This window comes from Lactuca sativa, chromosome 6, assembly GCF_002870075.4.
Source record: "Lactuca sativa cultivar Salinas chromosome 6, Lsat_Salinas_v11, whole genome shotgun sequence".
Lineage (NCBI taxonomy): Eukaryota > Viridiplantae > Streptophyta > Magnoliopsida > Asterales > Asteraceae > Lactuca > Lactuca sativa.
In genome coordinates this window covers 170609821-170637642 of record NC_056628.2, presented here as the reverse complement: position 1 = coordinate 170637642, position 27822 = coordinate 170609821, and the positions used below count along the sequence as shown (strand labels likewise).

Sequence of the window (27822 nt, the reverse complement as noted above, 5' to 3'; positions counted from 1 at the left end):
TTATTTTCTGTTATTATTTTTCTGCATTCACAATAAAGAAAAGCCCAAAAAGATTTTATTTCTAGTTATTTTTATTTTCTGCATATTAAAAATCTTTAAAAAAATATTTTACATGAGATGTGGATATTTTTACATTCGATAGCTCTGTTAAGATAAAATGTGATAGTTACCGAAAATAATAGTCTCATTACACTCAATTTTAAGAACTATATTTTCAAGTGCTTTAAATGTTTTCAATATGAACCAACATAACCGCCAAATAGTTTTTACAATGAAAGTGTGGGATGGAAAAACGAACAGTGTTCTGAAAATAATTTCCTTGAATGCCTTAAAAAGAACCTAGATTGGATAACCCTTATCATTCCTTGAAGTACTGAATCCTTTAGTTTCTACGCCTTTTGAGTTTGGGAGGGAACTCTTGTTATACCCACAATTTATTATCATTTTTGAAGTATTGAAGATATGGTGGGCCTCAAAGTAAAATTCGTGCCCAATCAATATATATATGTTAGAAATGATATATCAAGAAACTTGAAGAAATCTGAAATTCAAAGTCAAATCCAAGTCAAGTTCAAATTGAAATCAAGAAGCAAACAAGTTAAATATGAATAGTTGATCAAGACAAAGAAGACATGTGGTATAATGAGATTGATCCCTCGATAGTGGAATCATAGGGGTAAGCTTGGATTTTCTGTCCATAATGGAGCTTACCGCGTTTACTGGACGAGTTCGGAAAAAAATGAGGGGTTGGTCAAGCTAAGTTTTTATAAACGAATTTTCGTGAAATTGTTTTTAAAAATACATTGTTTTCACAAATTAAGTTCGGCGTAAAAGTTATTTGTTTAAGTTTGGTTTAACTTATTAAATATAACTGTGAATCGTTAATATAAAGTATTGAGACTGTTGTCTAGGTAGTGATTTCATTGGAGTTTCCTCGTTGTGAAATATGATCATGTGACAAAACAAAAAAGAGTGAAGTACATTAGTTTAAGTTTTCATTTTATTTTATTTTAAGTTATTTTTAGGTCATCTACATCTTTCCATTTGTTTATAATGTTATATCCTTTTTCTTACTTGAGGGCAAGTAAGGTTCAAGCTTGGGGAGATTTGTTAGATGCCATTTTATGCATCTTATAGGGTAGTTTTCATTAGCATTTATGATCATATTTCGTACATTTGCATGTCATTTATTTAAATAATGTTCAGCTCATGTATTTCGTTAGAATTCTCGTACTGCTCAAGTTTTATGTTGATTTCAGATAGTTCGAGTGGAGCAGTGCTTTGGGAGCAGTTGGATGCGTGTTTGGAGCTTAAAATGGAGCTTGAAACTTATGGAGTATGTTGAGGAAGGTTTGGAAGATGCTTTAGTCAAGAAACATTCGATTGAATTGATCACACGAAGATAGAATATGCAATATCAAAGTTAAAGGATGTTACTGGCAGCTTTGACCCCCTGTCAGTGTTTTGACCATATCTCAAGAACCGTAACTCTGATTGACGCGATTCAAAATGATCTGAAAAGTAGACAAAGTTTCAGACGTCATAGGCACAACCTGGGATTGCAGGTTGTCTCCTTGCGATCGCAGGTGACCTTTTTGCGATCGCAAGTTTGATCGCAGGGTGCCTTCAAGGTTCTTTTGTGCCCAAAATTCATCCGGAAGTGAAAACTCAAAACCTGCGATTGCAAGTTGTCTCCTTGCGGTCGCTGGTTGGCCAAAAAGTGTCAAAATGGCACCCTACTTCATTAAAACGGTATTAGATGCATTTATTTCAAAACCTGCGATCGCAGGTTGTCCCCTTGCGATCGCAGGTGCGTCGTTTTTGCTGCTAGACGTATAAAAAGACCCTGATAGCCTTCCAGTAACCTAAGTTGACGATTCCAGAGGTTCCAGACGACGAAAATACGATTTTGGGGGCGTTTCTTCTCTGGTTTCATCAATTTCTGAAGATCTGAAGACTGTGGATCATCTCCTTCAAGTAGATTAGTAAGATTAGTTGTTTGATGTCTCTTTTCATCTGTTTTGATCATATTTTAGCCATGTTTGGCTAAACCCTAGTTTTCAGTTCTGCAAAGACAAGTACTTTTCATGTGATTGATCGTTAGATTTGGTTTTTGATTTGTGTTTCTATCTAGATTCTTCAGTTTTGTTCTTAATGAATGTTTGATTTTGATTCTTGTTAGTTTGATCACCTAGCTAGGGTTTTATCATTCCAGTTAATCAGTTATAGAATACGTAATTGTTCTTGTCAACTGGTAATAAGTAACAAGTAATAAGTCGGTTCCCTATTTGGGATTTGACTTTATTATAAACTGAAAAATCATATCTTTACGCTTCCGAGCTTGTGAGAAGTATTGGGTATTGCTGGGAATTTTACAAAGAACTTAAAGCAATTTTTCTGATGTAATTAAGAGCTTTTTTAATTGAACAGTAGAAAGTTAGGGTTAATTGAAGAGCCTGTTTTGTTTAACTAATTTAGGTAAAAGAGAAATTACTAGAGCTTGTTAGTTTTTCTCAGTACCAGCTTAGATAGAACGCATCTCTAATAATCAAATCTGGATCGGTTACATGATTAGGAAAGTCGCAGCATAACTGAAACGTTTTTTATGTTGATTTTCATTTAGTTTAATATCACTGCAGTTTTAGTTTTTAGTTTAATTCAAATCCCCCTTTTAATAATTTTTGTCTTGACTAGATTGTGCCTGATGCAAAAAGGTATTGACCATTAGGCTGTGTCCCTGAGGATTCGACCCTGCTTCCCTGTGCTATATTTTTAGTGCAAGCAGCAGTGGTAATTCATTTGCTTAATACGCGTGCGACAACGTGTTAAGACTCTACTTTGACTACAAATCGTCATCAAATCAGCCACATGATGCTAAGCACTAGTCCAGGAGAATTAAACGCAACTCCTACTCTCTACATCCATATGTAGGAATTCTCATGATATAACGTCACACTCGTTTCTCATTTGTATCTCCCTTGTGTCGCAACACTAATGAATGACTAACCTTGATTTATAATATGTGTATCTATATAACGAATATATGTTTTAAGTTTGAGGCATATAATGTGATCGGGAAACAAGAATGTCTAACTAAAGTTATTACCCCACTTACTTATCATGTTACCACAAGAACGATCGAGTGAAGGAATGAAAGAGATTGCATAACTGTTATGAATTGATATGACTGTAACACCCGACACCTCGTATAACTTTAATTCAAGTATTTCTTATGTTTTTATCTGGGACTCGACGAGTTGGAAGCCCAACTCATCAAGTAGAGTCGTGATTCGCGAGAAGTTTAAGTAATCTACTCGATGAGTCGGGAGACTGACTCGGCGAGTAGACGCTGTTTGAGTGAAACCCTAAATTGAGGGTTTGCACCCTATTTAAACACATTATAACCCCTCAAATCAGCCTCCCATCGTCCAGAGCAAACCCTAACTCGAAACCCTAGCCGTTTTTAGTGTGTTCTTGTGCCTTGTGGTGTTACTTTGTGTGATTTAAGCTTAAAGAAAAGAAGGAGGCTTGTGAGATCAAGGGGAAACAAGAAGATCCAGAGTTTTGAGCATATTTCCAGCTTATTAGAGGTATAAAGCTGAAACCTTGTCTATTCGTTGTCTAGATCTTGATTTTGGACCTTTTTCTTCATCTTTCTAAGCCTTAGTGAGGATGTATTCGGGATTGAGTATAAGAAGTGAGCTTGTGCTTCAGATCTAGGGCTATTGGGGTCTTTATGGCATAAAGGTGCCCACTTTGTGACCATAAACACTCCATGCATCTTGTAGACCATCTTTTATGGATTTTTGAGCCAAAGATCCCATGCATGTGCACCAAGCTTAAGGCTTTACGTGTAAAATGTACATTAGGTGGCTAGATCTGTGTTTTTGATGTGTTAAGACCCATTTCAATCGACTGTATAGTAATGGCCAAGGATGGACTCGGAGAGTCGTTCTTAGGACTCGGCGAGTCGGGGTGTAATGACAACCAAATCCTTTCTGTCGATGGACCAGATGATAGTGTGGAAGGTCCCTCAATTGTTTAGGCTCTTAAGGGACATGGGAATCATGGGAATCGACGAGTGTTTGAGAAAACTTGTAACAGCCCGGAATCTCAGGTATTATTAAAATTATGTTTTTGGGGTGATTTAAGAGGGGACTCGGCGAGTTGGAGCCTAGACTCGCCGAGTAGGATCGCGGACTTGGTCGCGGGTCCGTGACTGGACTCGACGAGTCCAGATATGGACTCGGCGAGTCGACGCTGTTCAGCAGAAACCCTAACCGTTCAGTTTGGATCGTATTTAACGCCTCTTAGGCCGTCATTTTCAGTCTTTTGGTCAATTGAGAGGAACCCTAATCGCTGTGGACGCCTAGAGCAAGAGAGGAAGCTTTGGAACTTGGAAGAATTGGTTAGGCAAGAAGAAGAGGGATTTGGCTAAAGGAATATCAAGGAGGATTGAGTCCTGAGATTTGGGGGACACAGAGAGTACGTTTTCAGGTAATACTCGGACCAAATCTGTTATTTTGATGTATTTATGAAATTAGGGTTTATAGAACCCATTTAGTGATTTGATGAAGTAATGCCTTGTTACCCCCGACTATAGTATTGTATTAGGACCTTTAGAGGTCCAGAAGGTCCCATGCATGTGTACTTCGGGACGAGACCTATCGCAGGAAGCAGTTACTCGTCTGCATGGCATGGACTCGCCGAGTTGTTCTTCAGACTCGGCGAGTAGCTTGAAGATTCACTGGGACTCGCCGAGTGGTTCATCAGACTCGGCGAGTGGAGTCGGGGTGGCCCCGCGATTCTTCCACGAGGACCTCGTCGAGTCAAGAGGAATACTCGACGAGTAGAAAGGGAATATTCAGGAATTTGTGAGGACGACTAGACTCGCCGAGTCGCCATGGTACTCGCCGAGTCCAGTCGAGTTGACCGTTGACCGTTGACCAGAGTTGACCTAAGTCTGACTTCTTAGGAATAGTCACACTTAGATGATATGAGTGTTAATGAGTTATGTAATGTTATAGGAGGGTTGTAGCTCGTTGGTTTGTGCGCGAGTGATTTCAGGAGTTGCTAGCTTTCAGCACTTACGAGGTGAGTCTTCTCACTATACTGTACCCGGAAGGGTTTGACTGTGTGACCGGAAGGTCGGATATGATATGTGATATGTATGCTATATGTGGTATGTTACATGTTTATATGTGCTATGTATTATGGGCCGGAAGGCGATATGATGTGTGATGGACCGGAAGGTCGGCGTGGGTAAGGCCGGAAGGTTTACCCAGCAGGGACGGAAGTCCCCTGAGACACATGGACCGGAGGATGTGTGATGGACCGGAAGGTCGGCGTGGGTAAGGCCGGAAGGTTTACCCAGCAGGGACGGAAGTCCCCTGAGACACATGGACCGGAAGGTTGGGCCGGAAGGCGTATGTGCGTAAGTTGTATATTGGGGAACTCACTAAGCATTTATGCTTACAGTTGTTGTGCATGTATTTCAGGTACTAGCGAGGACCGTGGGAAGGCGCCGGCATGATCGATACACACTGAAGATTGTTTTATGATCTTGGGAGTTTGAATAATTGTATTGACCGAATAATTAAACTGTTTATGTCTTGTTTTTAATGGAAATAATTATGTTTTAAAAATGAAAAATTTGTTTGAAAAATTTGAGTTGTTACAATTGGTATCAGAGCCTTGGTTTGAGGGATTCGGGTGCACCTTCGGGGGTAACTGAACTCAAACCGAGGATTTGAGGAAACTTTTCAAATAAAGGCATAAACTTTTGTAAATGGTTTTGTGGTAAGCAAGAAAGAAGCAGTGTGTACGATCAGTCAGCGCCCGAACGGTAAAAGATCCCCAAAATACCTTACAATATTATATGATATGAATTGTTATGCATGCTAGAAGACTAGGTATTCATGATAAGACTAGAGTGGCCTGATTTGTGATGCCTTAGTCTAGGGAAGTTGCCTATATGTGATGCTTTGCTAGTATGCGGGTAGATAGAGCGTATCAGAAGTAGAGTACTCACTATCTGGAGTCTGGGGAGGAGGACTTGGGATGAACATTGATGCGGTGTGGTCGGTAGTATTGGGCCCGTACTACCGAGGACACCGGGTCAGTGGGAGGCCCAAGTAAGAATCCCTGGATATCTGGGACTGAGTAGGGTTGCGTGTCGAGTACGATTATACTCGGTAGAATCTCTGATAGTTTTATGTTGTATTTCAGAGATATCATGGTTAGACCGCGGCACGGGGCAAGTACGAGCGGTGTGAGTGACGAGGACATTCGTCAGATGATCCACGAGGAGGTGGCGGCGGCGATCCGGGCTGAGATCCCGGAGATGTTTGGGTCTATCAAGACCACCCTGATGGAGACGTTCGACGAGCGGTACGTCGCATTGACTGAGGCTGCAACCGCTGCAGCTACCGCAGCTGTGGCCGCTGCTAGGCCACAGGGGGGTGATTCGTTGCTGTTCCGAGAGTTCAGCAACACGAAGCCACCAGAGTTCGATGGGACGCAGGATCCGATTGCTGCGATGAGGTGGATCGCGGATATAGAGGGGTGCTTCTATACTTGTTCATGCCCGGAGCACCTGAGGGTACGGTTCGCTTTGAACCAGCTCCGTCTGGGAGCGAAGGACTGGTGGAAGTTCGTGACAGCGAATTTCACGTTGGCAGAGACTACAGCGGTGACATGGGAGGGGTTTACTGCCATGTTCAGGGATGAGTACGTTCCCCCGGTGGAGAGGGAACGATTGGTGCAGGAGTTCTTGACCCTCAAGCAGGGTACCGATTCTGTTGCGGTGATTACACGGAAGTTTCATGAGAGGGCGATGTTTTGCCCTGAGCTGGTGTCCTCAGAGCAGGCTCGGATGAGCCGATACTTGGGTGTCTTGAGGAGGGATATTCGGGAGTTTGTGTCAAACTCCACTTACCATACTTTTGCTGAGCTTCAGGCGAATGCCAGGAAGCGCGAGATCGAGTTGGAGACTCAGGCTAGGGAGGAGGCCGAGTCTCAGCGGGTGGATCGGCGACCGGCTCAGTTCCAGCCGGCAGCCAAGCGGACCAAGTCCGCTGATTCGAGGACAGGAGGTTCGAAGGGTCGCACTTGCGGGAAGTGTGGCAAGAGTCATGATGGAGCATGTCGATCTGGTGCTTGCTACAAGTGTGGCAAGGAGGGGCACATTGCTAGGGAGTGCCCTAAGGGATTTTCGGTTTGCTTTCATTGCAACCAGACTGGCCATAGGAAGGCCGAGTGCCCTCAGCTTCTTCAGGGATCTGCACCTGCTGCCGGAGTTCCTGCGACTCGACCGGTGAAGGCCGAGGCCCCGAGGGCTCGGGGAAGAGCCTTTCAGCTGACAGCGGAAGAGGTCCGCGCTGCGCCCGATGTTGTGGCAGGTATGTTGTAATTCATGTAATTATTTTAATGTCGATATGTTATGCTTATGTTATTATGCGCGTAGGTACTTTCCTTGTGAACTCTGTGCCTGCCTTAGTGTTATTTGACTCGGGTGCGAGTAGGTCCTTTGTGTCCTTGGCCTTTAGTCAGCATATTGGCGTTAGTCATGAGTCGTTGAGTCGACCTTTGAGAGTCTCTATAGCTGACGAGAAGGTGATTTGTGCTACGGAGGTTCTTCGGGGATGTGTACTAGAGATTTTCGGGGTTGGATTCCCGATTGACCTGATTCCTATCGCGATGGGGGATGTCTGTGTCATCGTGGGCATGGACTGGCTGAGCCGGTTCGGCGCTGTCATCGACTGTGAGCGTCAGTTGGTGACTATACGAGACCCTAGAGGGGGAGTTCTTTCGGTATACGGCGAGGGTACCCGTTCGGGATCAGCTTTTTGTTCGGCCGCTAGGGCGAGGCAGTGTCTACGGCAGGGCTGTAAGGGTTTCGTGGCGTATGTGATGGATACGCGGGAGGTTTCTGAGAAACCAAAGTCAGTTGAGGAAGTTCCGGTGGTGCGCGAGTTTTCAGATGTCTTTCCCGAGGAGTTGCCGGGAGTACCACCTGTGAGGCAAGTAGAGTTTAGTATTGATCTGGTTCCGGGGGCAGCGCCTATTGCCAAAGTGCCCTATCGTCTTGCACCTCCAGAGATGCAAGAGTTGTCCTCGCAACTCCAAGAGTTGCTGGGGAAGGGATTCATTCGGCCGAGCAGCTCGCCATGGGGAGCACCTATTTTGTTCGTTAAGAAGAAGGATGGTTCACACCGGATGTGCATTGATTACCGGGAGTTGAACAAGCTAACGGTCAAGAACCGTTACCCGTTGCCGAGGATCGATGATTTATTCGATCAGTTGCAGGGAGCATCTTGGTTTTCCAAGATCGATCTGAGGTCGGGTTACCATCAGGTGAGAGTACGGGATGAAGATGTCCAGAAGACAGCGTTTAGGACGCGATATGGGCATTATGAGTTTGTGGTGATGCCTTTTGGACTCACCAATGCCCCGGCTGTGTTCATGGATCTCATGAACAGGGTATGCAGGCCGATGTTGGATCGGTCAGTGATCGTATTTATCGACGACATTCTGGTGTATTCGAGATCGAGAGAGCAGCATGAGGAGCATTTGATGGAGGTCCTTGAGGTATTGAGGTCGGAGAAGCTTTATGCAAAGTTCTCCAAATGTGAATTCTGGTTGCGGGAGGTCCAGTTTCTAGGACATGTGGTTAATCAGAAAGGGATATTGGTCGACCCGGCCAAGGTTGAGGCGGTGATGAGTTGGGAGGTGCCGAAGTCACCCTCTGAGATCAGAAGTTTCCTTGGGTTGGCAGGGTATTATCGGAGATTTATCAAGGATTTCTCCAAGATCGCAGTGCCACTCACCAGATTGACCCGGAAGGGTGTTACGTTCTCATGGGGACCCGAGCAGCAGACCTCCTTTGAGACACTTCGCCAGAGATTGTGCGAAGCCCCGGTATTAGCTCTCCCAGAAGGGATGGAAGATTTCGTGGTATATTGCGACGCATCGATTTCGGGATTGGGTGCAGTGTTGATGCAGAGGGGTCATGTGATAGCTTATGCATCGAGGCAGCTGAAGCCTCATGAGGCGAGATATCCCACGCATGATTTAGAGCTGGGGGCAGTAGTGTTCGCTCTCAAGATTTGGCGCCACTACTTGTATGGGGTTCGATGTACGATATACACGGACCATAAGAGTTTGAAGTATTTGATGGATCAACCCAACCTAAATATGCGTCAGAGGAGGTGGTTGGATGTGGTCAAGGATTATGATTGTGAGATCCTGTACCACCCAGGCAAGGCTAATGTGGTAGCCGATGCATTGAGCCGCAGGGCGGAGAGCACTCCATTGCGAGATGTGTGCTTGAGACTGACCGTGATGACTCCTGTATTGGACGATATTCGTAGGGCACAGGCTGAGGCTGTGCGACCAGAAATGCAGAAGAAAGAGCGGGTTGTGGGGTTAATCTCAGAGTTTGTCAAGGATGGTCGAGGCCTTATGACGTTTCGGGGTCGGATTTGGGTGCCGTTCGTGGGCGGTACGCGTATTACGTTGATGGAAGAGGCTCATAAATCGAAATTCTCGATCCATCCCGGTGCTACAAAGATGTATTTGGATCTAAGGAAGGAATATTGGTGGCCCTGTATGAAGAGGGACGTGGCATGGTTCGTTGAGAGGTGCTTGACCTGCCGTAGGGTTAAGGCTGAGCACCAGAGACCGCATGGCAAGTTACAGCCATTGGAGATCCCCGAGTGGAAGTGGGAACAGATCACTATGGATTTTATCACCAAATTGCCAAGGACTGCTAGGGGAGTAGACGCAATTTGGGTGATCGTGGATAGGTTGACAAAGAGTGCACACTTCCTTGCCATCAGTGAGAGTTCTTCGGCGGAGAAATTGGCGGAGATATACGTGAGAGAGGTGGTGTCTCGGCACGGGGTGCCGATCTCGATTGTGTCAGACCGTGATGTGCGTTTTACTTCCAGATTCTGGAAGAAATTCCATGAGGAGCTGGGTACTAAATTGCATTTTAGTACCGCATACCATCCCCAGACAGACGGTCAGAGCGAGCGGACAATGCAGGTGACCTTTTTGCGATCGCAAGTTTGATCGCAGGGTGCCTTCAAGGTTCTTTTGTGCCCAAAATTCATCCGGAAGTGAAAACTCAAAACCTGCGATTGCAAGTTGTCTCCTTGCGGTCGCTGGTTGGCCAAAAAGTGTCAAAATGGCACCCTACTTCATTAAAACGGTATTAGATGCATTTATTTCAAAACCTGCGATCGCAGGTTGTCCCCTTGCGATCGCAGGTGCGTCGTTTTTGCTGCTAGACGTATAAAAAGACCCTGATAGCCTTCCAGTAACCTAAGTTGACGATTCCAGAGGTTCCAGACGACGAAAATACGATTTTGGGGGCGTTTCTTCTCTGGTTTCATCAATTTCTGAAGATCTGAAGACTGTGGATCATCTCCTTCAAGTAGATTAGTAAGATTAGTTGTTTGATGTCTCTTTTCATCTGTTTTGATCATATTTTAGCCATGTTTGGCTAAACCCTAGTTTTCAGTTCTGCAAAGACAAGTACTTTTCATGTGATTGATCGTTAGATTTGGTTTTTGATTTGTGTTTCTATCTAGATTCTTCAGTTTTGTTCTTAATGAATGTTTGATTTTGATTCTTGTTAGTTTGATCACCTAGCTAGGGTTTTATCATTCCAGTTAATCAGTTATAGAATACGTAATTGTTCTTGTCAACTGGTAATAAGTAACAAGTAATAAGTCGGTTCCCTATTTGGGATTTGACTTTATTATAAACTGAAAAATCATATCTTTACGCTTCCGAGCTTGTGAGAAGTATTGGGTATTGCTGGGAATTTTACAAAGAACTTAAAGCAATTTTTCTGATGTAATTAAGAGCTTTTTTAATTGAACAGTAGAAAGTTAGGGTTAATTGAAGAGCCTGTTTTGTTTAACTAATTTAGGTAAAAGAGAAATTACTAGAGCTTGTTAGTTTTTCTCAGTACCAGCTTAGATAGAACGCATCTCTAATAATCAAATCTGGATCGGTTACATGATTAGGAAAGTCGCAGCATAACTGAAACGTTTTTTATGTTGATTTTCATTTAGTTTAATATCACTGCAGTTTTAGTTTTTAGTTTAATTCAAATCCCCCTTTTAATAATTTTTGTCTTGACTAGATTGTGCCTGATGCAAAAAGGTATTGACCATTAGGCTGTGTCCCTGAGGATTCGACCCTGCTTCCCTGTGCTATATTTTTAGTGCAAGCAGCAGTGGTAATTCATTTGCTTAATACGCGTGCGACAACGTGTTAAGACTCTACTTTGACTACAAATCGTCATCAAATCAGCCACATGATGCTAAGCACTAGTCCAGGAGAATTAAACGCAACTCCTACTCTCTACATCCATATGTAGGAATTCTCATGATATAACGTCACACTCGTTTCTCATTTGTATCTCCCTTGTGTCGCAACACTAATGAATGACTAACCTTGATTTATAATATGTGTATCTATATAACGAATATATGTTTTAAGTTTGAGGCATATAATGTGATCGGGAAACAAGAATGTCTAACTAAAGTTATTACCCCACTTACTTATCATGTTACCACAAGAACGATCGAGTGAAGGAATGAAAGAGATTGCATAACTGTTATGAATTGATATGACTGTAACACCCGACACCTCGTATAACTTTAATTCAAGTATTTCTTATGTTTTTATCTGGGACTCGACGAGTTGGAAGCCCAACTCATCAAGTAGAGTCGTGATTCGCGAGAAGTTTAAGTAATCTACTCGATGAGTCGGGAGACTGACTCGGCGAGTAGACGCTGTTTGAGTGAAACCCTAAATTGAGGGTTTGCACCCTATTTAAACACATTATAACCCCTCAAATCAGCCTCCCATCGTCCAGAGCAAACCCTAACTCGAAACCCTAGCCGTTTTTAGTGTGTTCTTGTGCCTTGTGGTGTTACTTTGTGTGATTTAAGCTTAAAGAAAAGAAGGAGGCTTGTGAGATCAAGGGGAAACAAGAAGATCCAGAGTTTTGAGCATATTTCCAGCTTATTAGAGGTATAAAGCTGAAACCTTGTCTATTCGTTGTCTAGATCTTGATTTTGGACCTTTTTCTTCATCTTTCTAAGCCTTAGTGAGGATGTATTCGGGATTGAGTATAAGAAGTGAGCTTGTGCTTCAGATCTAGGGCTATTGGGGTCTTTATGGCATAAAGGTGCCCACTTTGTGACCATAAACACTCCATGCATCTTGTAGACCATCTTTTATGGATTTTTGAGCCAAAGATCCCATGCATGTGCACCAAGCTTAAGGCTTTACGTGTAAAATGTACATTAGGTGGCTAGATCTGTGTTTTTGATGTGTTAAGACCCATTTCAATCGACTGTATAGTAATGGCCAAGGATGGACTCGGAGAGTCGTTCTTAGGACTCGGCGAGTCGGGGTGTAATGACAACCAAATCCTTTCTGTCGATGGACCAGATGATAGTGTGGAAGGTCCCTCAATTGTTTAGGCTCTTAAGGGACATGGGAATCATGGGAATCGACGAGTGTTTGAGAAAACTTGTAACAGCCCGGAATCTCAGGTATTATTAAAATTATGTTTTTGGGGTGATTTAAGAGGGGACTCGGCGAGTTGGAGCCTAGACTCGCCGAGTAGGATCGCGGACTTGGTCGCGGGTCCGCGACTGGACTCGACGAGTCCAGATATGGACTCGGCGAGTCGACGCTGTTCAGCAGAAACCCTAACCGTTCAGTTTGGATCGTATTTAACGCCTCTTAGGCCGTCATTTTCAGTCTTTTGGTCAATTGAGAGGAACCCTAATCGCTGTGGACGCCTAGAGCAAGAGAGGAAGCTTTGGAACTTGGAAGAATTGGTTAGGCAAGAAGAAGAGGGATTTGGCTAAAGGAATATCAAGGAGGATTGAGTCCTGAGATTTGGGGGACACAGAGAGTACGTTTTCAGGTAATACTCGGACCAAATCTGTTATTTTGATGTATTTATGAAATTAGGGTTTATAGAACCCATTTAGTGATTTGATGAAGTAATGCCTTGTTACCCCCGACTATAGTATTGTATTAGGACCTTTAGAGGTCCAGAAGGTCCCATGCATGTGTACTTCGGGACGAGACCTATCGCAGGAAGCAGTTACTCGTCTGCATGGCATGGACTCGCCGAGTTGTTCTTCAGACTCGGCGAGTAGCTTGAAGATTCACTGGGACTCGCCGAGTGGTTCATCAGACTCGGCGAGTGGAGTCGGGGTGGCCCCGCGATTCTTCCACGAGGACCTCGTCGAGTCAAGAGGAATACTCGACGAGTAGAAAGGGAATATTCAGGAATTTGTGAGGACGACTAGACTCGCCGAGTCGCCATGGTACTCGCCGAGTCCAGTCGAGTTGACCGTTGACCGTTGACCAGAGTTGACCTAAGTCTGACTTCTTAGGAATAGTCACACTTAGATGATATGAGTGTTAATGAGTTATGTAATGTTATAGGAGGGTTGTAGCTCGTTGGTTTGTGCGCGAGTGATTTCAGGAGTTGCTAGCTTTCAGCACTTACGAGGTGAGTCTTCTCACTATACTGTACCCGGAAGGGTTTGACTGTGTGACCGGAAGGTCGGATATGATATGTGATATGTATGCTATATGTGGTATGTTACATGTTTATATGTGCTATGTATTATGGGCCGGAAGGCGATATGATGTGTGATGGACCGGAAGGTCGGCGTGGGTAAGGCCGGAAGGTTTACCCAGCAGGGACGGAAGTCCCCTGAGACACATGGACCGGAGGATGTGTGATGGACCGGAAGGTCGGCGTGGGTAAGGCCGGAAGGTTTACCCAGCAGGGACGGAAGTCCCCTGAGACACATGGACCGGAAGGTTGGGCCGGAAGGCGTATGTGCGTAAGTTGTATATTGGGGAACTCACTAAGCATTTATGCTTACAGTTGTTGTGCATGTATTTCAGGTACTAGCGAGGACCGTGGGAAGGCGCCGACATGATCGATACACACTGAAGATTGTTTTATGATCTTGGGAGTTTGAATAATTGTATTGACCGAATAATTAAACTGTTTATGTCTTGTTTTTAATGGAAATAATTATGTTTTAAAAATGAAAAATTTGTTTGAAAAATTTGAGTTGTTACAAAACTTGGCGAGTCCAAGGCAATCTCCCAATATTTGAAGATGGACTCGACGAGTTGTTCTTACAACTCGATGAGTCATAGACTGGACGCATTCTTATGTGGGAGATGAACTCGACGAGTTCAAGGATGAACTCAGCGAGTCAGATGAAGATGGTCCCGATGGTATGCTTGAAGGAGAACCTGTCGAGTTCTTGCTAGACTCGACGAGTAGAGTCATGGATTGGTCCGGGTTAGAGGAGTATGGACTCGATGAGTTGGTAGACCAACTCGGCAAGTCAGGTCAATTGGATGTTGACTTTGACTAAATTGAGTTGACCCTGGTGAGGGTTGCATATTCAAATTGATAACTTAGAAGGGTTGTCGTGTAGGGATTGAGGAGTCGAGGAGAGTCGATTTGCACGCCAAAGACAATGCAGACACTACACTACATCGAGGTGAGTTATGTCACACCCCCGGACTAGGTGGCGAAAATGTCCGGAGGCAGATGTCTAAATTGTGCAGTATTGTAACAATTGAATATAAATGAAACAGAGCAATCCAAACATCATACGTTTAGATAACAAACTTACATGGTTTACGTACTGTATTTGTTCTTCGAGTTACACAAAAGATACATAAATAGAAAAGAATCAAAACTACAGCTAAATGGTCTTGCATCAGCGTCCCTTATTACTTGCTTACTAGATCCCTAAGAATACAAGTCATTTGAAGTATTGCCTTGAAAATCATGGATATATGTGTGTATGTCAACACTTTTGTTCATCCTTATAAGGAGTGATTTTAAAAGTAGTGTGATTTGTAAAAGCGAGCTGTGTATGAGAATAGTTTTTTTGAATAGTAATAGTCAACCGTTTCAATAAAAATCCCTTATTTTCAAAAGGAAAATATGGTTGAAAATCTTGTTCCTCTTATTGAATAAAATTGAGTGTGTTTCTAGTTTATCGTTATCGAAATTGGAGAAACGTTTTTTGTTCTTTTTTATGTCTTTTCTACCCGGGGATACAAGTATTGTGTTTTTTGTTTACTTTTTGTTATTAGTTATCGATATAACACTTCTAAAAAGTAGTTATATTTAATATAAATTTTTATTTATGTGGTAATATAATTATAAATTAATACAAAATTGTCGTCTTACATCTCGCCTTGAAAAACGCCATGGCTCGTTAAGCCTGAGGCTTGACCTTGCCGCCACGCCACGCCTCGCCTCATGCCATTTATAACCTTGGGTACAGACGATATTTAGAAAGCTTCATAATCTTCTTTATCCTCAAAAAATGGTGTATGCACATTTTTTATTCTCTTTTAAGGTAAAATACATGATTATCCTTTTAATGTTTTCTCTTTGATAATATCCTGATACATGGTTATGTCAAATATAGGTTCTGGAGACTTTTTTGGTCTATATTTTATAAGTACACAATAAGTGAATGTGATCCTTCAGGCTAGTGGATTGTCCAAGCTTAGGAAGTTTCAAAAGAAGCATTGAAATGTGTTTGTTAATGGAGACTTTTCTGGTCCGCATTGTAGAGCTTCTTATTACCTTTCCTGGGATATGAGGATCATCGAAATAGAGTTGGAACGAAGAAGTTATGACCGTTTGAAGTTAGGAAGGTTTTGGGGCTTAGTCTAGTACGTTGGGCATACCTGGAGTACACCGGGTATACTACGAATACATGGAGTCTGTTGGGTGTTAGGGTGCAAAGTTCTCATTTGATGTGGCATACCCTTTTATATGTGTAATGGGTTTAGCCTTTCCTAAAAATAGAAAGTGAATGGCTCCTATGTTATGTAAGAACTTGTTAGACCCTTTTGTGAGTGTTAGTTTAGTGAGAGAAAGAACAAAACCCTCTTGTACTCTTACTATTCTAATGGAGCTTAAACATGATTATTTACTCCTTGTGTTCTTGATGCTTGTACGATTCACTGGATATTTTCAATTCTACACATGTCATCATAATCAGGATCACTACAATTGGTATCAGAGCGGGTGTTCATGAAGCTCTCAAGAATTGATCCATGATGACTACATGATTTGAGTGAATCTTCATGGTTGTGGGTCATCTTTGAGAAATTTTGTGTTCTAAAATTTGAATTTATCTTGATTTGATTCAAAATTCAAGTTTCTCTCTCTAGAATACTTGTTTGTTTCACTTTCTCTCTCTAGGGATTTCATTCATATTCTCTTTCTCTCTATATATATTTTCAAGTTCTTATGATCTTTTTCATTTTTCAGATCTAAAAATGGAAGAAATGATTCGTGAAGATTAGTTTGTTTATGATTATCCATGGTCATTCAGTTTTGAAGGACTTCTCAATTGTTTTTGTAGCCGGGTATTTAAAAAAATCCACACATTTCTAGTAAGAAATATGAATGTGGAAAGTTCGATGGTTATCCTCTTGATGATGATCATCATAAAGTGTTGCTTAATTGTTTGGTAACAACTTATCATGAAAGAAGGAAGAAGAAGAAAGATGATGAAGTCATTAAAGGAATTCGTCTTGATGAATGAATATATGGTGTTAATGTTCTTTTACTTTACCCGAATGTTCATGATGTTCAAGAAATAGGAATTCAATCTTGATGGGTTTTATACATAGCAAACAATCTTACGTGTGCATGCAACCCTAATTTGAGGATCTATGTTTTCACTATTAGACATACAAGCATTGAACACAAAAACTAGAAACCCTAGGAGGCACGTGTAATATTCAGAAATAACATATAATTAGGGTTAGGATACATACCTTTGTTGTTATATTGTAATAACAATCAAATCCTTGAAGATCTTGAACTTTGGTAGAAAGCGCCACAAGTGTTGCGTCTCTAATGGCTCACAAACAAACCTAACAACCAAGGAATACTATGGAGAGAGAGAGAGAGAGAGAGAGAGAGAGAGAAGGGAAGTGAAAATTTGGGTCTAAGCCTTTCTTTTAGTGCATGGGAGGAAATCCAACCCTATAGGGGTTTATATAGGTGATAATGAAGGTTTAGGATAAGACAGGTGTATCTTAGATAGCCCTAATCCCTTAACTTCCTCCCTAAGGATTCCAAGGCACACTTAAAGCCCAAGGAAAACCTAGGACACTCTAGATTTCGTTCCCCACATCTAATGGAGGTTCTAGAATGCTCAATGCTCAACTTTTGAATATTTTCACCTTTAGTCCCTGCAGTTTCAATTAATTCCTTTAATCCCAAAATTAATTCCAAATTAATTTCAGATTAAATATTAATTAATCAATATGATTTCTAATTAATATATTATATCCATAATACATTAATAAATCATTTATCTTGATTTCAAATTAATTTATTAACCATGTTATAAATTAATAAATCATTCTTCTTTTTCCAACAGTTATCATATTCAATTGCTAGGTTTGAAGGCAACCCAAAAGGACATATAAATTCAAGTACATACCAATTATATTTATGGGATTAGACACCTAATCCAATAGTCTCCCACTTGGATAAGTAAAATAACTATAGTTGTAAGTATAACTTCAAAATTTGACTAGCAAATTTTAGCTACCAAAAGCCGTTGTCGAACTCTGACCTAGTCAGTGACGTGTCCTTAGATAAGGGATCATATATTCCTCCATTCTAGATATCGTATGAACTGAGACATGGATTGTAATCATTCTCTCTGTTCATATGTTGTTTCCCGATTTTCGATTTATGACGACTAACAACAGACTACAATTGAACATGTAAGACCCAAATTTTTCAAAACAAATTTTACATTTTACAAAACATACTTTCATTCATGAATATTATAAAAATATCATTGTATCATATAACATCCATAGAACACAACCCAAGATCATAATACATAAAAACTCCTCGTGTGTGTATTGATCATGTCGGCGCCTTCCCACGATCCTCACTGGTACCTGAAACACATAACACAACACTGTAAGCATAAATGCTTAGTGAGTTCCCTAAAATACCACATATAAAACATATTAGCCACTCGAGGCTATAACTCTGTGGACCCTCTAGTCCTAACTCTGTTGACCCTTTGGTCCTAACTCTGTGAACCTTCCGGTTCTAACTCTGTAAACTCTGAAACATACATAACATAAATCACATAGAATAATGCAGTGTATCACATCATATAAATAACATACAAAATACTCTGTCACATAACTCTACTTACCACTCTAGGTAAAGTATAGTGAGAAGACTCACCTCGGGTATCTCGGATAATCTCGCACTCGAACACACTGATCTAGCCCCCGCCTAAACACATAACAACACTCTCAAATAAATAATGGCTCTCAAAGGCTAGATTAAATCCACTCTACAATTCCACAGAAGGGTAAAAGACCATTTTACCCCTCCCTGACCCTAAAAGTACAAGGGTTGACCAAAACCCTAAAAGTCCAAGGGTTGACCAAAACCCTAAAAGTCAACGGAAGTCAACAGAAGGCAGTACGCGACGCATACCTTCTTTGTACGCGGGGCGTATGTCGGCGAGTCACAAACGGGGTCTCAACCCCTTACGCTGCGCGTACTAAGAGTTACGCCCAGTGTAAGTCCCACTTTCAACTTTTCCTTGGTTTTTGGTCTTAAACGGTTAAGACACTCATTTAACTTCCAGATCTGACTCTTTCTAGACCTCTTATCCCATAAAGTCGGAACCTTTAAGCCTTTGCATGGCTGTAAAGGTCCCTATACCCTCTAACACTTTTCCTTCCTCCTCAAAAGGTCTAGATCTCATGCATGGCTCAATATCCACGTCCACGATTGCATTTTTATGAACATACAACTCTTATAGTCCTGAAATAAGATAGATATAGGCCAATGGAGACCATTTGCTCATAAAGTCTCCATCTTGGGACTAAAAACCCTAGAAATGGGTCCAATAAGCACACCACAGAAATGACAAGTCAAGATTTGAGCTTTTTACCTCAAGAAGAAGCTCCAACCTCTGAAAAGCTCGGATCTACTCTTGCCCACAACTCCTAGCCTCCAAAATGGCCTCTTCTTCTCTTCCACCACCTAGAAATGACACTTTGAAGCTTAGAACACCAACACACGAGCTAGAAACGCAGGAGGGCTCTCTATTAGGGTTTCACTCTCTAAAATGGGGCTGAGGTCAAGGCCATAACATTCCTTTTATAGTGCACAAGCCCCAAATTAGGGTTTACACCTGGGCCCGCTACGCCCAGCATAACCCTCGGTACACCCAGCATACCCAAGCGAGTCCGCGTCCAAAATTAAGCGTGCGAGTATACGCAACGTACCCTTCAGTATGCCCAGCGTACTCACAAGTCTAACAATTCATTTAAGGGCTTACTTTGAAAACTTGGGAAAAGGAGAAGGGTTTAAGAGACATACCTGAATTCGAGATGTTACAGAACACATCAACTTAGTCCAGGCTTGGCCAAGCACTTAAGGTGTCATCACTAAATCATCGAGGAACCAACAAATATCACTTTTATCCTTCTTTGGGTAAAAGGAATAGATAAACTTCGACTCATATGCTTGCTCTATTTACTCATCAAATCAAACACAATGATACGTTTTATAACACCAAGTTACTGGTGCGTTTACATATCATCAATGTGAAACCGACTTGTAAAATGCAACTATATGTCTCCGTTTCAAGAATATAAGACATTATCATCTCACAATCACTCGTGATAAAATCCATGAAGTGATTCAAGTGAGTGTGGGTTTAATCCAATACTCAAATCTTATTTCAGGAGCACTCATGAACACTGCATCAAACTTTTGCTATGTCTAAATGCTTTAGATAATCTACAAGCCAATTCATGACAGTCTTGCCTCAATACTTAGTTCCAACTTATGATCGACTGTGGATGTTTGAATAATCTTATTATTCAGGAAGTCCATACAGGCAAAGTGAAACACAAGAATAATCAAATCCAATATGGCCTCAACACTTTGAGTATAAATAAAACACCTTTTATTTAATCACCATATTGATTACACATTATTCATTGTATAATGTTTCGAGTAATCAACTTTGATGAGAATAAAACTCTAGATCGATTAGATCTTTCACAGGTACGATTATGGAAATCAAACAAGTCAAAAACAATAAGAGAATGAACACAAAATAGAATTAAATGTATGCTTATGATTCAAAACAAAGTCACGCCTCAGCAGAGCTCGATGAAGAACTTCCGCTGTAGAGGCGAGCTAGGGTTTACAAAACTTTAGAGAAAATAAACAATGAAAGCGATAACCTCTAAGTTTGCATGCATGCAGCTTATATACTAAACCCTAGTACAAAAATATGCACGGTTGGACAGGCCCAATACCGGCAATCAAAACTGGGCTAAGGACCGAGCCCATGACGCAATCTAATAGACCCAACAATCTCCCCCTTTGCGTCAAATGAGGCGAGAGATTATTTCCTCTGAGTGGGCTTCACCATCTTTATTACTTTAAACAAACGAGGAATTATAGCGAGAAGTGTCTGTCTAAACTGTATGTATCACCTCAGCATGCCAGTGAATAATTTCTTCTCAGCAACACTGTTCTGATCGCACCTCTGAATGATCTCCAAGATGTGCTCCAGGCAAGACGTTGAGAAGAGGTGTTTGTCAACAAGAGCGAACATGCATTTTTGACCTTCGCCTCTGATGAATATAACGGTGTGGTACTTTGAATCGATTTTTCCCTTGATCATGGTGTTGACATTGCCAGCTCTGCCCATAGTCTTGATCGTTGTTCGCTTGTGTATGGCAGAGGCAATCTCCTGGTCCATCTTCGCTGCCTCATGTATGTAGCAAACAAGCATACGCTTGACATGATCAATTATTGGCTGATACTCCTGTGAATTTGACAGAAGAATATTGTTGAGGAGTATCCAGTCATGGGGATTAAGGTTCGGTAGATCATCGAGGGTAAAGTGGTAGACTGAGCCTTCGGTTCCTCGAGTCACCCTGAATTTGACATTAATAAATTTTCCTGTTGAATAGGGCTTCATAACCTTGACAGTGGTAATTTTCTTTGAGCTCCAAGACAGGTATTGGGGTTGAGAAAACTCCAAGTAAAACTCCAGAAGATCCCTGTCTACCTTCGGGTATGGGGACGAAATAGCAGCAGTCGAATTGAAACAGTGGAAAATAAATGCCTTTCGAGTGATTGGCATATCAAACTGTGCATCCTTGGAGTTGTCAAGGCCAAAGGACATTATTGGCTCAAGCCAGAGAATGCTTGGATCATCGATTGCACATCATTGAAGCAAGTCTATGGTCCAGACAGGAAACATGGACTTTTACTTCTGTAGGAGCTCCGCTTCCTTTTGCTTCTGCTCTAGCTCAGCTTGTTGTTTCTTGATATTTTATTCCATTTCCTTTTCAGAGACCTTAACCTTCTGGAAGGGTTTCGTGGGATTCTCGTCATAGACATCATCTTCATTGTCTGTGTCATCCTCGTCGATTTTCTTCTTCTTTTTCTCCTTGTTGCTGACCGAAGCTTCATTACCCTTCGGTTCAGTAGTTGGTTTTGGTACAGAAGGAGGTTAAGTTGTCACCTTCTCCCCCTTGTTTCGGTTGGACCCCGGTCACCGGAACACCCTCGATACGACTAAGGATGTCCAATGCCGGTCTGAGCTTATCTGCCAGATGACGCCGGATGGTGATAGTGATGAGCGGATCGTGAGCCTCAATGAGATGAAGGAGGATGGAGTGAACATCAGCAGCAGAACTCCTAATGACCTCCCTTTCTGACTTTAGGTCATTAATCTCAGTCTTAGCAGTACACAACTTATGGGTTTGCAATTTAAGTTGTGCAGTGCGTCGGTCCAGCTCATCCATAATACGATTCTCTACAGCTAACTCCGCCTCTAGTTGAGTTAAGCGGTCATTGACGTTAGCATGTAGAGTTTCGTTGGCTGCTTCAATGGCTTGGCGTGTAGCTTCAAGGTTTGAGCGTTCATATTGAAGAGACCTTTGAAGGTTCTCTACTGAAGCGTTGACAATTTGAGCGTTCTTAGCAACAGCAGCCTGCAAGGAATCTAAAAACAAATGAGCTTCAGAGACTAGTTTATCAACTTTTGCGGTCGCTTCCTTGCACTCCTTAGTAGAAGCATCAACAGCAAGAGAGGCTCGTTGACACTGGGAAGTAGAGGCTTCGATTGCACTGGCTGCAGCAAATAAAATGGCACTGTGTTTTGTAACGACAGAGGAGAACAAGGCCTTCAATGCAGCTTCAGAATAAGCAGTGGAGGAAGAGGATGAAAGCAGTTGATCAAGCTTTTCATTTACTGCCTTGAGATGACACTTTGTAACAGGCTCATCGTCATCATCATCGCTCTACACTCGGTAAGGACTGAAATACATGGAATCAAATTCAAAGTCCTCACCGCCAAGAATAGGGGTTGTTTTAGTGGATTATGTGGGAGATAAGGGTTTTAAAGAAGGTGGGGGTTCGGTTGTGATAAGTGGTTCAGTTACTGGTGGATTGGGAACAGTAAAGTGAGGTTTTGTGGTAGTAGTGGTAGTAGTGGTATCTGTGAAAATGGGAGTGGGGATAGGAATTGTAGTGAATGTTTGAGTGGTGGTAGTGGGAGATATAGGAGGGATAGATATTGGGATGGTTACAGGTGGAGGTGAAGGAGGATTAGAGCGAACTGGAATTTCTGGGGTAGGGGAGCGAGGCGGAGTATCACCTTGGCCCGAAGCCTCTTCATCAGAGCTTTCGCTCTCAGATTCTGATGGAGGAGCGTTCTTATACTTAGGAGGGACATATTCTGAATCCAAATCACTTGTGGATTGAAGAATAAGCCTCGTAGCAGGCTTCTTCTGCTTCTTCGGTTGAGCCTGAGAAGTTGCAGCCTTATCAGACTTTCGCTTCTTGGGGGTTTACCCCTTAGTTGGTTTAATGACAGGGCCTTCCTTCTGTGCATCAGGCTTCTTAACCCTTTTGGCTGGCTTGTCATACTCTTCAATAGAGAGAATCATGGCTGGCGTAAGCTTTCTTGGACCAGCTGATGGACGCTTCCTGTACTGTTGGAGAATGTTACTCGACGTAGAGATACGACCGAGCATCGCTTCAGGAATGGATCCAATAAAAGAGAACTTGGTTGGATCAGTGACAATGATTTTTGTCGTATGAAAGGTAGCAATGGATGAGAGTAGAGAATCCGCCATTATTGGAACACGAAGGCGGTCCATTTCCCAGTTGATGATGATAGACCAAAAGCACCCACATGAGATCTCAGAATGTTTGGATGAAGAGACCAAGCTTTGAACCAACTGCTGCCAGATAATAGACCCATAATCTAGGTCAATCCCATGGTACAACCCATATAGCACCTTCATGAAAGACTTGCTCGCACCATCTGAGCCAGCGCTTCGCTTAGAAAGTCCCTTGAACAGCAACGTGAAAAGGCCATTCCATTGAGGAGGAAGGCAGGACTTCTTGAACTTTGTAATAGTGGTTAGGGTTTCGGTATACCCCATCTGATAGAACATAGTAAACAATTGACCAGTGGTGATGGAGTCAGGGTTTACCAGAGATTGATCTTGAGAAAGACCAATTAGGGCACAAAATCGATGCTTAGAGATGGAGGTCTTCTCATCGTGGAGTTCGAAGTGAATTCGCTCATTAATCTTGTCGTAGAAGGAAGTAGAGTAGACAAGAGACATGCAAGACATTGGAACAACTTCGACTTTAGTCAGCGCGTCGACGAGCGGTGAGTATTTGAGACACTCAACCATATACAACATGTATGGCTCATAGATAAACGGGGTGAGATCGATGATCAGGTTCTGTTGGGGTTTGATTGTGAGAAGTGGTTGACGAACTGAAGTATTGTGAACTGATGACGAGTTTGCCATTGTAGGAGCTTGGAGAAGATGATTAACAGTTGTAGAAAATCGCCGGTGTGCTTTGAGAGAGATTGGTAAGTGATAAAAGTTGAGATATTACCATTCCAATTCCTTTTATACGTACAAGGAAGAGAGAGAAAAATCCAGCTGAAATCTTGGATTATCTCAAAAATAGCGCCTGACTTGATGGGTGAACAGTTGGCATGCCGAAGATGACGCAGGAAAGAGAAAGGATGTTTCCTTTTTACACGCCATTCCATAAAATGCACTTTTTCAAATCGACAAACCGTTTGGATAGCCGCTGAGTCAGCTTCCACTTTATCCCAAGCGTTTCTTCATAATACGTTTGAATCTCTGTTGCCTTTAGCGCTTTATTGAGTAGTCTGAAAAGAACTTAGAGTCTGGAAAATTAAAAAATTTCGTGCATAGGGTGTAAAAGATAAAGAAATAACGCAAAATTTAAGGGATAATCTATTGTGTCGTAAGTAGACATAAAACAATTGATTCTGGACATAAATCACTTCCTTCAAAGTCAAGAGAGACATTAAAGTGCTTGCTTGGTTTCCCATTGACTAACGATCAATAACTTGTTGAGAAGTGATAAAAGGCATCTTTTAAAGGTTAAAAAGGGTGGCTTTCGCTTCAATTTAGAATTTCGATACTTGACATAAGACCGAAACTGAATGAAGTACTTGTGAGATCATTGTGATCTGTTGAACAAGTAGGTAGGATAAACTTTATAGTGATGAAAGGAAGTAAGGAAATCTCAAAAAAAAAATAAACTGGATCTTTTAGGGTAAGAGAAGCCTTAGTGAAAGACAAGCTCATAAAGATCACTTAAAAGAAAATTGAGATTTCATTAGGTAACAAGTAAGATCTTGAATATTAGAATTCACCATCAATTCATTAGTGGTGTTGAACTTTGGGTTTCACTTAGTACATAGTGGAATGAAACTAAGATCATCAACACAGTTTTGGTATAACCATAAACCTCAGTGGTTAATACTAAAAGTCTCAGGGGTTATATGGGTGAAACAAATTATAATGGAGAAAGATGATGGAGATGGTATAAGAAGCGAATGTACCTCTGCTTTAAAGAAAATAAGGACCAAGCAGAAAACTCTAAACTCAATTTGAGTAGAGTAAGGTAGCTCAAGATTAGAGTGAATTTGATAGCCTGGATTGGGAAAACATGATTGGTATATATCATGTTATTAAGGCTTCACTCAAAATCTTTCGAGGCTCTAGTCAACATACAGCAGCATGCTTCTAGGGACTCCTAACTAAGAAAACCATTTACCTGCCTTTATTTCACCATCGAGAAACACACTTATACAAAAAAGAAAACATTAGATAAAAAGAAGAAAAAAAATAAAAAAATATTTTTGTATTTTGTGAGAATTGACCAATTGAACGAAAGAGAAATTTTTTTTTGGAATTTTATAAGTAGAAAAGAAGTAATGAAAAAGCGTACATTAGAAAACAGTTGAAATGCCTTGTTAAGAAAAAGAAGCGAACGAGTTCAGAAGGACCGAACCTGAAATAGACCGAATGCTCGGTTCATTTCGGTTCATGGTCGATCTTCAACCGAAATAGACCGAACGTTCGGTTCATTTCGGTTCGCTCTAATTCACTTGTTACCTTTGTGAAAGTGAAGGCGATTTTGGTACAGATTCAGCTTGCATCATTCCTAGGCCTTGTAGAATCTTATTAAAGCTTGCTTCAGGTAAGGCCTTCGTGAATATGTCTGCTAATTGATCAGTCGTTCTGACGAAGTGAATTTCTATGTTACCATCTTCGACGTGATCCTTGATAAAATGGTACCTCAGTGCTATATGTTTAGTCTTCGAATGTTGCACTGGGTTGTGACAAATCCTAATTGCGCTTTCAGAGTCACAATATAGTGGGATTTTCTTCATGTTTAGCCCATAATCCCTGAGTTGACTTTGTATCCATACGACTTGAGACGTGCAGGATGCTGCAACAATATATTCAGCTTCTACAATGGATAGCGAAACACAGGTTTGTTTCTTCGATTGCCAAGTGACTAATTTACCATCTAGAAATTGACATCCTCCAGTTGTGCTTTTACGATCTAATCCACAGCCACCTAAATCAGTATCTGAAAATGCTTGAACAAAGAATCCTGAGTTGGATGGATACCACAGATCGAGAGAGGAGGTTCGCTTCAGATAGCGAAAGATGTTTTTCACGGCTTGAAGATGAGGTTCGTGTGGGTTGTCTTGAAATCGTGCACAGTAACAGACTGAGAACATGATGTCAGGTCGACTGGCTGTAAGATACATCAGAGACGCAATCATTTGTCGATAGAGTGTCATATCAACTACTAGTTTCTCCAATGAGGGTGTAAGTTTAGTTCCAAAGGCCATAGGCACTTTCACTTTGGAATCTCCCATCATTCCAAATTTGGCTAATAAAGTCTTGGTATATGCTTCTTGATTAATAAAAATGCCTTCGGGTCCCTGTCTAATGTTCAATCCAAGAAAGAAGTTAATTGGACCCATTAAGCTCATCTCAAATTTAGTTTCCATCAACTTTCTGAATTCAGCTGTTAAGCTAGGATTCGTGGAGCCAAAGATGATATCATCAACATAAATTTTGACTATCATAAGGTGGTTACCTTCTCGCTTACGAAATAAGGTTGGGTCAAGCGAACCTTATTTGAATTTAGACATTTTTAAGAAACGAGTAAGAGTTTCATACCATGCTCTGGGAGCCTGTTTGAGGCCTTATACAACTTTTTCAATGATATAACAATGATCAGAATACTTCTCGTTCATGAAGCCTGGCGGTTGCTCAACATATACATTTTCTTCAAGTTCACCATTGAGGAAGGCACATTTGACGTCCATTTGATAGACTTCAAAGTTCTTGTGAGCTGCGTATGCAAGAAAGATACGCACAGACTCTAATCTTGCAATTGGAGCGAAGGTTTCTTCATAATCGATTCCCTCTTCCTGACAATATCCTTTGACCACTAGCCCCACTTTGTTACGAATGACATTCCCTTCCTTGTTCATCTTGTTTCTGAATACCCATTTGGGACCGAAAACTGAAGCATCCTTTGGTGTTGGAATAAGACGTCATACCTTGTTTCTTTCAAACTCATTTAATTCATCTTGCATGGCTTGAACCTAGTCTGAATGATCAAGAGCTGAGTTAACAGTCTTCAGTTCAACTTTGGAAACAAAGGAGCTGAACATACAAAACTCGACTTTTGAAAAGAGTGCAGCCTGTTTCGCTTTGATTTGAGAACGAGTTAACACTTTTTTTGAAGATTCACCGATAATTTGACTCTGAGGGTGATCTTTGGTCCATTTGATAAGTGGAGGAAAATTTGGATCATAGATTGGATCCAATTCAGCATTAATTTCTTCCTCTAGTTTAGACAGAATGTCATCATCACCGACATTGGTGTTCTCCCCCTCGAAGAATGACTCCTGTTGAGGACCAGTATTGGTATCCCCTTCTTTGGTTGGAATTTCAGTAGAGCTTGAGGTATGTGGCGATGATTTCTCCCCCTGGAATGAAGATCCTTGATCATGATCATGAGTTGGACCCACCCCCTGGACATTAGGACAGTCACATGAAGGTTCGCTTGCTTCTGACCTTTCAGTTTCTTTGGATTGATCATCAGCCATCTTTTTAGCAGCGTCGTCGATAACTTGTTTCAGATTATTAACTTTGTTGTCTTTTGCAGTTGATTCAGAATCAATCGCCTTTTGAGGCTCATCAAACAGGAGCATGAATTGGTCGAAAAGATTCAAAATAGAGAGAGTAACTTGACCATTCTTTGGAAAGATCTCTTGCGATGCATCTTCTGTTGATTTCATCTTCTTAACATAACTATCG

General features: G+C 41.6%; 1 protein-coding gene across 1 annotated transcript; it reads right to left on the bottom strand.

The window, feature by feature from the left end:
* LOC128126924 (pectinesterase inhibitor 10-like) lies at window positions 1-23268 on the bottom strand. The gene is made up of 4 exons (XM_052765109.1): window positions 23005-23268; window positions 22573-22938; window positions 21835-22431; window positions 1-21 (listed from the first exon to the last, which is right to left on the bottom strand). The coding sequence occupies exons 1-4, from the start codon at window positions 23266-23268 to the stop codon at window positions 1-3; spliced, it is 1248 nt and encodes a 415-aa protein (XP_052621069.1).
* Between the last annotated feature and the right edge of the window lie 4554 nt (window positions 23269-27822).